This window comes from Egretta garzetta, unplaced genomic scaffold (genome assembly GCF_000687185.1).
Source record: "Egretta garzetta isolate BGI_Z169 unplaced genomic scaffold, ASM68718v1 scaffold361, whole genome shotgun sequence".
NCBI classification, from domain to species: Eukaryota; Metazoa; Chordata; class Aves; order Pelecaniformes; family Ardeidae; genus Egretta; species Egretta garzetta.
In genome coordinates this window covers 303,238-315,557 of record NW_009258688.1, presented here as the reverse complement: position 1 = coordinate 315,557, position 12,320 = coordinate 303,238, and the positions used below count along the sequence as shown (strand labels likewise).

Genomic DNA, 12,320 nt, shown 5'->3' with positions numbered 1-12,320 from the left:
CATGTTGTTTGAAAAATACAGTGACAATTCCTGTAGTCTCTATAGGGAGGGTGTATTTTGCAGCTCTCTTCAGGGTAATTAAGATCAAAATCTTATTTTTCTGTGGCTGATAAAGACTAGAATGCTTTATGCAAAAGCAGGCCTTTCAATACCAAAGTGCATATCCAATTCTGATTCTGATAAAATCTCTGCTTAAACGCAGGCCACTGTAAGTCACTGTATGATTAAAATCAACATTGATTTCAATCAATGATTTTACTGGCTGTGGTATTCATCTTCCCTCCAAACTCTTCTGAGTACTGTTGAATAGCTCTCTCCCTCCGTTTTAGGACAGGCTTAAAAATGATGGGTGAAGTCTGTTGTCTGTAGTGATTAACCACCCAAAATACTTTGAGGGGAAAACTTGAATCTAAATGTAATTTTTTTTATAGTTTTGTAAACTAAAAAGTATATAATATTTTTCCATTTTAATGATTCTGTATTTATTTCGTTTTATTCAACAGATCTTGGGCAATCAATTTTTTATACCACTACATGCTTACTTCCTTTTCTCAATGATGATATTTTGAGTACTTTACCCTATACAATGATTTCAACACTAGCTACCTTTCCTCCATTTCTGCACAAGGATATTATAGAGTATCTCAGCACATCTTTTCTGCCTATGGCTATATGTAAGTAGAACTCATTCTAGTATTGTTATGTCTCAAAACCCATGGTGCACTGCTATCATAGTATCAGACTGTAGGAGTCAGAGTTTGATCTGTCATAGAATTGTAATGGGACATTAATCTACTGTATGTATATATGTAAAATAATCACATGTGACTATTTTTCAAAAGGAAATAATTATATATTTTTGATTTATTTATTATGCTCTGTTATTGTGTGAATTCTTCATTTAAAATGTGAAGTTTAGCTTCTTTTAAGAAATGCACTGTTTTCAGGCTTGGAGAAATTTCAGTGCCAGCAGTGGGAATTTTGAATACAGAATCAATGGACAAACAGATTAGAAACATGCATAATTTTTGCATTTTTGCATCTGGACTAAATCTGGATGTACAAGAATGACTCTTCTCAATGTAATGATGTGATGAATTTCTGATTTTTCTTCCCATCTCTTCACCCTTGGTATTTTCTCCTTGAGTTCTGTACTAAATAGCTCTGCCTGTAATGTCTCCTATCCATAAGTGTTAAGATTGAATCTGACGGTGCCTGCCTTTTTCCCCTCTTTCTTTCTTTTTTCTTTCTGAGGATGTCACATGATTATGTGATTTCATAATCCCTGCAGGATGTGAATCTTGAGGTGTGGCCCCAATGTTCATCTATGTACCTGATAAAAAGCTTGATGGGATTTCAGTAGTAGTGAGAAATTTAACAATGTTCTGCAGATGGAAGCATTAGCATTGGTATTAAAAGTCAGTTTTAACCAACAAGCCTTTTACTGTGTGGGTGATCAAACATTGTAACGGTTTGTCAGAGAGGTTGCAGATTCTTCATCCTAGCAGATGCTCAAAACACAACTGCACAAGGTCCTGAGTACCTGCTATAGTTGGACTTTCTTTGAGCAGACAAGATGATCTCCAGAGGTCCCTTCTAATGTCAACCATCCAGTGATTCTGTGAGAATGTCTCCTTATCTGTATTCCAGACCTTTAAGGAAAAACATAACCACTTTGTACACAGATCAACACTGATGTCATTTAAGCATGTAGAAGATGCTGTTAGAACATGAAAAGAAGCATGGTCCAGTGGTTTGAGATTAAGATTTTATAGAAATTTATTGCCTGCATTTTCCGGCTCTCAGTCAGTGATCTTGGAGAAGTCCCTTAACTCTTCTGTACCTCAGTTTCCCCATGGAAAATAGTCCCTTGTAAGACATTGCCATGGTGTTTTCTCTGTTACCTTTGACTGGTCTAATAGCAGTATGTGAATGAAATTCAGTAAGATACATTTCATATGTGCAATGGGTCCTCTTTGGGTTAAGAACAGAATGTTGCATTAAACTCCTTTCTCTTCCATTACTGTTACCTGTTAAAGAACAGCTGATGTAGGTGACTTACCCTTTCCTGTCTATATTTAGGTCTGTAAAACTGTTCTCCAAAACAACTGATTGAGGCAAATCCTTGGTTTACTTAAATATTAAATAGATACTATTCCCCAACTGCCCTTGGCAGATGCTGCGTCCATGCAGAGGGTGGGAGCACCCTTTGTCATACTGCTGTTTTCCTCAGTTTTGGTTAGATCTCTGGTATGAAAACAGTTTGCTGGTCTTTAAATTTGCCTTTTATGCCCTACTTTTCTGCTGATGGCCACATTTTAATTGCCAGGTTAGAGCTGCTGGGTATTTTGCAATTTAAATCCATACAAATAGACCTTGCTGTAATAATGTGGGGGCTCTTAATTTGTGTGGATGAGATTCAAAAAAGAATGAATTAAGTGCAACGAAGAGTCTTTCCTTACCGGGTATGATCTGGTCCTTTACAAGATGACTGCAAAATCTTTCCTTCCCCTGGTGTTCAGCTTTGAATCAAACTGAAGGGGAGGATGCCATGATGTTTTCTCTGTTACCTTTGACAGGTCTAATAGCAGTATGCAAATGAAAATCAGTAAGATATATTTCATATGTGCAATGGGTCCTCTTTGGTAGCTGCAGTTCTGTGCTTCTGTCCCAAATGCTTGGTATTTGGGTCCTGGCAGCCAGGCTTGTTTGGGAAAGTGCTCTGAGTGAGGATGGGGAAGATACATGCCACATCTCTGTGTAGGAGGTTGCCTTTGAAGCCATATTGCCATGTTATAGTTCAGCAAATAAACACCTACACTCTGCATGGTTTTTCCAAGTATACCATTTAATAGGAACCACTTCGTAGGAGACCAGAAGGAAATCTAGCCAGTTTATGCACGAAGTCAAAGTTAAAACAGCTTAGCTATGCTTTAGTGCTACTGTTTATCATTTTCTTAGCACAGTTCACATAATAAGGGGGACTAATTTTTCTGGAATGTAGCTGTAACTTGAACTCACACCATGTGCTTCCTGAGAAGTAACCTGTGCCATACACCAACAGCCAGCAGCTACCACCAGGCCCAACCCTTCATCAGTATACCTCAACAGCAGGCTTTCAATTTTTTCTGGTTTCTTTACTCTCCACTTCTCCTTACCTTTCCTGCAAGCCAAGCCCTAGGTGCACTTGACTGTACAAGTGACATTGTTTTGACCAGTCTGTGGGTTCTGAAGGAGAGTGCCTGAGATCACTGTCTTTGGTTAACGCAGGTCTGAGGATGAAATCTTACTGATCTGGAAAACCAGGTGTGCGCCCTGTGAAGCAATACCACATTCTTAGTCATCTCTCTCTTCCAGCAGAAAAGGGGTTTCACCTCCTCCAATATGGAATGTTTCCAGTTTTTTAGGGGGTTTTTTTGGTTTGAGGTTTTTTTAATGACATGGTACCTTAGGAATTTTATTTGTATCAGTTGGAACCAGTTATATGATATTCTTACCTAATTTTCCTTGTTACACAATAGAAAATGTTTTATTTTTTTTTCCCTTTCTTTCAAGTGGGATCCTCAAAAAGAGAAGGTGTTCCAGCACATGTCAATCTATCTGCATCATCAATGCTAATGATTGCAATGCAGTACACATCAAACCCGGGTATGTGTAAACATGCAACATGGTATCATTCTGTCTGAAACTCTGAATCATGAAGTACTGTGTCAAATGCAATCAGAAAAGTTCAGCCGATGGGAAAAATCTGTCTCACCGTCCAGCACAGGATGAAAAAAAAGTGATTTTAGTCAAAACTGGAATTTCTGAGCATCATGCGTGAAGTAATCATTATGTAGATAAGAGATCTCATTGTGATGAAGAAATAGGGTTTGGCACAGGACTGGAGACTCTGATCTACTCTTGCTTGACATCAGAAAATAGTGTTGATACATAACATCAGTATTGGAGAGAAATCGCCACTATCTTTGACTACAGAAATCCATAGTTACAGTTTGTCTTACACTATGATTCATAAAGTTCACAACTGATACTATTTTTTAAAGAAGACCGGTAATGCTGGCTGCAGGCTCAACAGAACTGTAATGAATTTAAATGTACTTATAGGTATCTAAACACAAGGCCATTCTCTCTCACTGTGGCACAGTCCCAGTTAAATCAGTGAGATCACACAACCAAATCAAAACAAAATTTAACCTGAGGGAGCTGTTATGTTGCACAATAGTCAACTATCTCCTGTTTTATGTGGATGGGTAGATGGTGTGTGTGTGTAGGAACCCGACACTGCAGTATGTGTGTGAGAAGTGTCACATCATGCTACCGTAGTTCACAGCAGTAAATAAAAGCAGCACACCATTTTAAAAAGCTACTCACACAAGTTAGTTTTTTTTCATGAAACATTCTGGGTTTGTTTGTGAATTCCGTGTTCCAGCCATCTGAGAAAAATGTTGCCCTGTGGTTTTTGGGAAGTCAAATACGTAAAGTAGTTCCTTTGGCTCTCATGTTTGTTTGAAGCAGAGCGGCTCCTATAGCCTTTGGTATACGCAAGAATAACATATTGTTAGATGTGACTCCATTACTGACTCAAGATGAATGACATTTACAGTTTTATGTTGTGCCAGAGAGACAAAGTTTAAGTGAATTAGCAGGTATTCTTAAACTAGATGTCTTTGAAAGAGATCTTCATTGCTGTGCAAAAAGCTGTACACTCATAATGCTAATTATCTTACTGCATTCCTTGACAGAAGCAAGTTAATAATACTTAATTTCTAACCTTTTGTGATGATTGTCAGGTCAATGTTTCTTCAGCAAACCCTTTAAAATAAAAAGTAATTAAATGAGGTATAGAGCTTTGGATGGAGAAGGCAAAGCCAATCAGCTAATTACATGACTTCTGTAACTTGAGTTTCCATTTCAGTATTATGTCTATGCTGTTCTTTCTCTCTCAGTGTATCACTGCCAATTATTGGAATGCCTCATGAAATATAAGCAAGAAGTATGGAAAGTAAGTTTATGATCATATATACTTTCTGGAAATTACTGTATATGGATAGTAATGAAACCCAGATGGCTTGCAAATTGAATGGACTGTGTGCCAAGAAGTTGTAAATGATCTTTATATCCAATCCTCCCTCTGGATTATGGAGAGGAAGGTCCTTCTGGTATTTAGTTTACAGAAGCAGCTCCATTTTTTGTAGAACAGAGCTCTGTTTCCTAAATACTATGTGGTTGTGGGCCAATTAGAAATTTTAATAACAACCAATCTTCTCAGTTCATGTGAGACTGAACTTTTATGAGGACTATTTGTGAGTATTGTCTTAGCTTAAATCTGATCTGGATCCATTTACTTATCTACATCACATGTCTTTTCTCCGTGGCTGGACAGAGGCTTCATTTGCTATATGTTAGTATACTATGCAGGGTGAGTGGTAGCCGTTGGATGCTCCGATCAAACTCAGAAGCCAATTGTGAACATGTTATTGAAGTTAGTAATCTAATCTACATGTAAGAGTGTACAAAGGATGTTTGTTAGGACATGAAAGGTATATATTTTGTGTGTTCAGGTATCTTTGAACATATATATATATAAAAATATATATATATATATAATTGTGTTACCTTGCAAAGTAAACATTTCCTACATGTCTTTCCTAGGATTTGCTATATGTGATAGCCTATGGACCATCTCAAGTTAAACCTCCAGCGGTACAAATGTTATTTCACTATTGGCCCAATTTAAAACCTCCTGGGGCAATCAGTGAGTACAGAGGACTGCAGTACACAGGTCAGTACAGCTGGTTTTTTATAGGCCAAAATAAATATAAAGGAAATTAACACAGAAGTGTGTTGATGTCACATGTTTACAGTTCTATGATGTATTTTGAAATCTTTTGTTTGATAGTTTGGTATTTTCATAAGTATATACAAGATCCATTTCTTGGTATTTTCAAAAGATGTTATGAAAAATAAAAACTGTGATCATGGCTAGTAAATATATGGTGTTACTCACAATACTCACTAAACCAGAACAGAAGAAATAAATACAGTGTTCCAAATGGTCTGTGAAACCGCCTTCTCGGCCTCACAAGGGTTCTGGCTTATGTTCCTTTCAATTACTGCTTTGGTTGCTTTTGTTGTGCCAGCTGCTATCACTGCTGCTGTTGCTAAGACTCCTTATCTGGCTGTTACTGTCAAAAAAAGTCAGGTGATGTCAGGTGCAGTCAGTATAATGGATAAGTTCTCAAGGCTGACTATAGGGTGAAAATGAGAGACAAACTCAGCAATGCAGCTGAAGCTGAGTAGGCGGATGGTACAAAGTCCTCTGTCCACCAGACTCCCCAGTGATACTGATGGGGTTGTGTGGGGACTGTCCAGCAGCAATTCATGACTTGCTTTTCCTGCTTGCCTGTCTCAACCTATTTCAAATAATCTCTGTAATATGGGATATGTTTTGTTCATTTTTAAAATTTCTGGACCAGAATGCCACATTTTAAATAATAAAAATGAAGGATTGGAAGAGACCTTAGAAGACCTGAATGTTCCTGATACATGCGTGTCTGATCTGTTCTAAAGCCTTCCCTTGAAGGGTTGATAGGCTTTCTTGACTTTTTAAAAAAATAATTCTTTTTGTACTGCTCTGCATCACTCCTTTCATGTAAGCAGGTCTGTAAACTAAACATGACATTCCATCTGAACTGCTACTAGCACAGGGTACACTGGAATAATTTTCCTGTATAAAAATTTTCTGTTAATGTATCCCAGAATTAGATGAGTATTATTTGCAGTTGCATGGCATTTTGACCGGGGGGCATCCCATATAGCATCCAAGTGATGCCACTTGAGCATATCTTTGTTGATTACTTCTTGTCATTACAAGGCTCCTTCTGTGGCTGGACTATTTTTTCGTTATCGTAGCTGTGTTTTCTTTTTGCCTGGGAGTGTTAGTGAATTTATTCAGCTATTCCTACCATCCTGCTCGTGGAGTGGAAGAATAATTAATTAATTAATTAAAGGTGTTGGTGAGATCAGGAAGGGTCTACAACGGGGATGTTTGCATCTTCCTTTTTCCATTTCTTTGCTGAGTTCATGGTTGATTTCATAATTATATCCCAAACAAGTCAGTAGGCCTATATATTCTAGGTTGTTTATTAGGCTTCCCGAGGAATGGATAGGTCTTCTCTCATATTTGTATAGTACTTAGTAGAAGAGGACCTTGTTCTCAACTGATACCACTAGGCACAAAGAATATAAATATATTTTATCCATTTATTAATCAGCTGTGTTTTGGTTTTGCAGCCTGGAATCCTATTCATTGCCAGCACATTGAATGCCATAATGCGATTAACAAACCAGCTGTGAAGGTACTGCTATTTATTCAGGGATCAAACCCAACTATCTGGGGGATGGGAATTTGCACTTTGACCCCAGCCATATGCTCTGGTTGTGTGCAGGTGACCAAGAGCAGGAGCTAAGGGAACAGTAAAGGCTGTCAAGACCAAGGGGGCCAGAACTTTGTGAATATGTTCTTTGGCTGCCTAAAGCAAGACAGGGTATTTCCTCCAACTGCAGAAATTGTTGCAGAGAAATTCATAAAATTCTAAGCTGGCTCCTGGCTAATCCATGTAAATATTTTCCTGAAATGTGTGTAAATATGTGCACAAATATTACTATATACAGGAAACATTATGTCAATGACATAGGTACATATTCACCTTGGTATCTTGATTGAGGTAATACAATGCCCCTACTCTTGACTGTGATCCTTTGCTTGGAAGGTGTCCTAAAACAAATAGCAACAAAGCTTTACTTAACCTCTTCTACAGCCCTCTTTGAGGGAGGTAAATGATACCTTTCCTGTTTACACACAGGGTAACAAAGTAAAATGGTTTGACCTGGATCATAGTGAATTTGATGGCAGAGGCAAGAACAGCATCTCAAGTGCAGAGCATGCTACAGTTAGGTGTACTAATTAATTAGATTTGTATCTACTTATATATATGTAGATACAACTAATTTTCCTGGCATCAATTCATATACTAACATAATTACATCAGTCAAACAGTTCTTCAGTGAGCCTTTTCCACAAGCTGTGATATTGACAGGGCATGATGGTGACACCTATCTCACAAGTCCTGCGAGGGACCACTTTCCTGCCCGCTCCAATCATTCTCCATGATCCCTTTTTATAGGAAAAAAAGCTGGAAGGTGTTGCTTTGTGTTGTAGTGATCACTAGATTCAGACTAACCAGTGAGTAGAGCAAAATACCAACGAAATTTACAGTTCCAAGCTTTGCAGGTGAAGTACCTGAATATTTTTGAATGATCTCATAGCTTAATTTTGGCAGAACCAGTTTTGATCAGTCATCACTCAGAAAAATGTAGCCTGTTGTCTCTTGGATAGATAAATGTATATTTGTTTAACAAAGATGAGAAACATTCAAAGAGGCATTTGTCTTTATAAATCAGATCTTGTGCTTGAATGGAGTAAAAGACATTTCGATTTAAGTTGTTAAGATATTGTGTATACATACTACTGTTCAGCTTTTCCTTAAATAGTACAAAACACTTAAACAAATTTGTATGTAACTGGCTGTTAACTGTAACTGTTTTCTATAACTTGCTAATGTGGAAGGATAAAAGCTAATGCAAAATGAAGTTTGGACCTATGCTGCCAAGGGAACTGTGGGCCCATAGTCTTCGTTCTGTCACTGGAATTGTGCTGTATAGTTAACAACTACGATGACTGAAAATTAGATTTTGCTCGAAGTGCTGTTACTGAGAGAGAAATATCTAGACTTTTACATTACTTTGTCCTAAGCAATTGATCCTCTAAGTGACTATCTCTTTGGAAAAAATGAAAAGTCAGTCTGTCATGACTATGCAATGTAAATGTGTGACACAAAATATATTTGTTTTTCAGAGGGTGATAATACTGGCATTGAAATATGTCCTGTCCTCTTCCTATAGGCTCTCATTCTCAGTTACATCCCTCTCTTTGTTAGAAATAATTTAAGATCCTGTGCTGCCAGATGTGGAGTGCCATCTTTCAGAATACTAAATGCTCTCTACACATATCAAAGCTGTGTTTTATTGTATGTCCTAGCAGTAATGTGTTGAACTTTCTCAGTGAATTTCAATGAACACTTGTTTTAATTCTTTTCCTTCTCTGTGTTTCAGATGTGCATTGACCCATCCTTGTCTGTGGCTTTGGGTGATAAGCCACCTCCCCTGTATCTTTGTGAGGAATGTAGCCAGAGAATTGCAGGGTAGGTAAACTAAGAGCTAGAAAATGATCACGTATAGTCAGACTCCAGAGTTCAGAACTCTGGAGTTATGCTTTATTTCAGTATTAATAGCATACAATTTATATAGATAACCCTTTTGCGATATATGGAGCATACTGCCAGTCAGAATGAATAAGGATTACAGAAATTTACCCCATAATAGGCATTTGCATCTAGCTTGAACAGTAGTGAGTTTTAAAGTTAAGTTCTCTTAATGAGTAGATACTGTAGGATGCATTGACTATGGTACGGGAATCTTATTAATGTACAAGCTTTTGCTTATGAAATGTTTTTTCTCCTCATCCATTAGTTGTCATTAAAAGCAGGACATTATGATGAAAGCTCTTTCACAAAGATTTCATTACTTTTCTGTAACATGTAATTCAGATTATTCTCTAGCGTATACTGTGAAGCAGCAGAGTAAAGAATTGAAATTGGTCCAGGCTTGTCCAGTACCTGAAAGGAATATGGCCTGAGAGAAATTAACCTCACTTTTTTAAAAAATTATTTTTATTTTTTAAAAATGGCTAATTTGTTTTGCATTACTTTTCAAGATCTACTAATACTTATGGGGAGTTCCAATCATTAGTTCAAATGGACAAGGTTACAGGTAGTTCAGAAGCTACATGGGGGTTTTTGACCCCAGTTTAAGAAACCTTTATATCACATCAGCTGTAGGAAAAGCAATTACATCTCACCTTAGATTTTTAAGTCATCATTGATTTAAAGCTGCAGGAAAAAGTAATTGAATTTGGTAGAAGCATAGCTTCTAAGGACACTCAGAAAACGTTCCTGGTACTTTTTTTTTTTTTTTAATGTTCGTCTGTTATTCTTCACTATCATTTCTTAGCCATCAGACTTTCAGACCACATGCTGTTTTAATTTGATAAATTTATGCCTTAAAAGTAGTTTTTTGAAAGCCTTGAACATGGTGGACCAACATCAGCAAAGTGGTAATTTGCAATAAGACAGGCACAACAAAGAGAGGTAATGTAAAGCAGCCTGCAGTTTCTAAAACTACATTTGTAAAAAAGCAGCTTCAGAATAATGTCAGTCCTACCATATTAATTTAGATAAATTTCCTCTTTGCAAAGTAAATGCATATTTAAATAAAAAATGGAAAGCTAATTAGATATACAATTTTTATAGGGACCACAGCGAATGGTTGATTGATGTTCTTCTACCACAAGGTAAGAGGTATTTTAAGGGTAGGTACAAACTAATCATAATTGTACAACCCTATGCTTACTGATATTTCTGCATAATGTATTACTTGAAATGCTGCATTCTATTGTAAAGGAATTCTTTAGAATTGTAAAGTAGCTTGTTTATACTTAATACTGCTTAGTGTCCTTAAAGTACTATGAAAAAAATGACTAATCCTCTATATGAAATAGTATGCAGCTCTTTATATGTGAGGAAAGAGAGACAATTGAACAGATTTTCAAATCTTGAAGCATCTACAGGTGTGACCAAGTTTTTTAAAAGTATTTGTGTCCCACACCAGTGTCCATAAAAAGGGGCTAGTTCTTTCAGTAACCTGAGTCTGATTCAAAAGCTCTTAAAGTTCTGTAGATCTATTCTATGAACAGAAGGCTGTAAAGGATATCAGAAAAAGACATAAAATATTTTTCAATGATCCAGTCATTGATCCAATCTTTGTCCTTTAGCCAGTGAGAGAGCCTGATATTCTATTATCTACCAGAATGCAGAGAAAGCTTGTTGACAGACTAATCAGAATTTCCTGGGTTTACAAGGGCAGCCACATATTCTCTAAAATAACCCTTTCAAGGGCAGAACAAAGACACTCCTTCTCTCTTTGTTCTGCAAACTGAAAATTTTTAGGCAGTGGAGATTTTTTTGCTATCTCCTTTTAATAGAAATCTAATCCAGACTAAAAAGAATTTATTTACTTAAGGGAAGTACTTCTTTTTACTAAGCCACCTACATTAACTGAATCAGATGTTGCCAAGGGAACAGACTGAATACCTACTGCTTACAGGTTGAATCTGCAAACATTTCGCTATGAAGTTATGGGCCACAGACATAGTGGCTGATTCTACATTGTTCATCCATATTCACTCATCTTTCATCCTGCGAGCTTTCACAGGCAGTGTAGGCATGCCTGAGCCATGTCTCCTACATCATGCCATGTGGAGTAGTGTGCCTACAGGTGTAGTTTTACAAGTCTGTCTGTGAGGCAGAAAGTGGAGGGGTTGAAGAGCACACCACACTTAATGCACCAAGGCTGTTCTTTCATTTTGGTGTAGAAATAGCCCGTAGGCCTAAGTATACAGTGTCCTACCTCATGCGGTCCAACAGGCTTAGAGGGTTCAAGAATATCTGGAAAGACAAGATTAGCCTCAGAGACTTTCTTGCAGCAAGTCCATTTTCCCATGGCTGCCATAGTAAAACAGAAGGATCGTCATTCTGTGTTGATGTTTTGTATGCCTTCCCCTTACAGCTGAAATTTCTGCTATATGTCAGAAGAAGGTAAGATTCAGTCATATGTATGATGGGGCATGATTTGATGTTGTGTGTAGTGTCATTCCATTACTATGTGGTGCATTCTTTTTTGTACCATTCCAAATTTTCACAATATATCCATGAATGCATTTGTTGGTGGATGGGAATGATTCAGCAGCAAGGTTTCTTTTTGTTAAAACTGCTTATGTTTGATTTGTGTTGTACGTTTTTGTTGAAGTGGCAATTAGTAAAGCAATTCAATTATTCAGTTGAGCTCAGTGTTTATTCTATAACTCTGTTTATGAAGAGGATAGAACGAGATTAATTTTAAATCTAAGTATTTATAGCTTCTCATCTCTTTGAAGTCTTGGATTAATCCTAAATTGGACAAAAATCCTACTGTAAACTGTGTATTTTAATAAATATATGGACTGAATATATGACTGCTTGGCTCTAAAAAGATTGCTGACAAAAAGAATCTGCTTGCAATACATACCAGCTAGTGTGTTTTGATAACATTTTAATAATGAGGAGTACAGTGTATAGTATGTTCTAGATCTCATGTAATAA

At 37.1% G+C, this 12,320-nt stretch overlaps 1 protein-coding gene across 1 annotated transcript in view; it reads left to right on the top strand.

The window, feature by feature from the left end:
• Positions 1-571: 571 nt before the first annotated feature.
• The window catches only part of UNC79 (unc-79 homolog, NALCN channel complex subunit), a 97,542-nt gene continuing 85,793 nt past the window's right edge, over positions 572-12,320 (top strand). The window contains 8 exon segments of the mRNA XM_035888719.1: positions 572-674; positions 3,556-3,648; positions 4,950-5,005; positions 5,656-5,785; positions 7,297-7,361; positions 9,178-9,266; positions 10,434-10,474; positions 11,749-11,777. Coding sequence (XP_035744612.1) covers positions 587-674; positions 3,556-3,648; positions 4,950-5,005; positions 5,656-5,785; positions 7,297-7,361; positions 9,178-9,266; positions 10,434-10,474; positions 11,749-11,777 — 591 coding nt within the window. The 5' untranslated portion in view covers positions 572-586.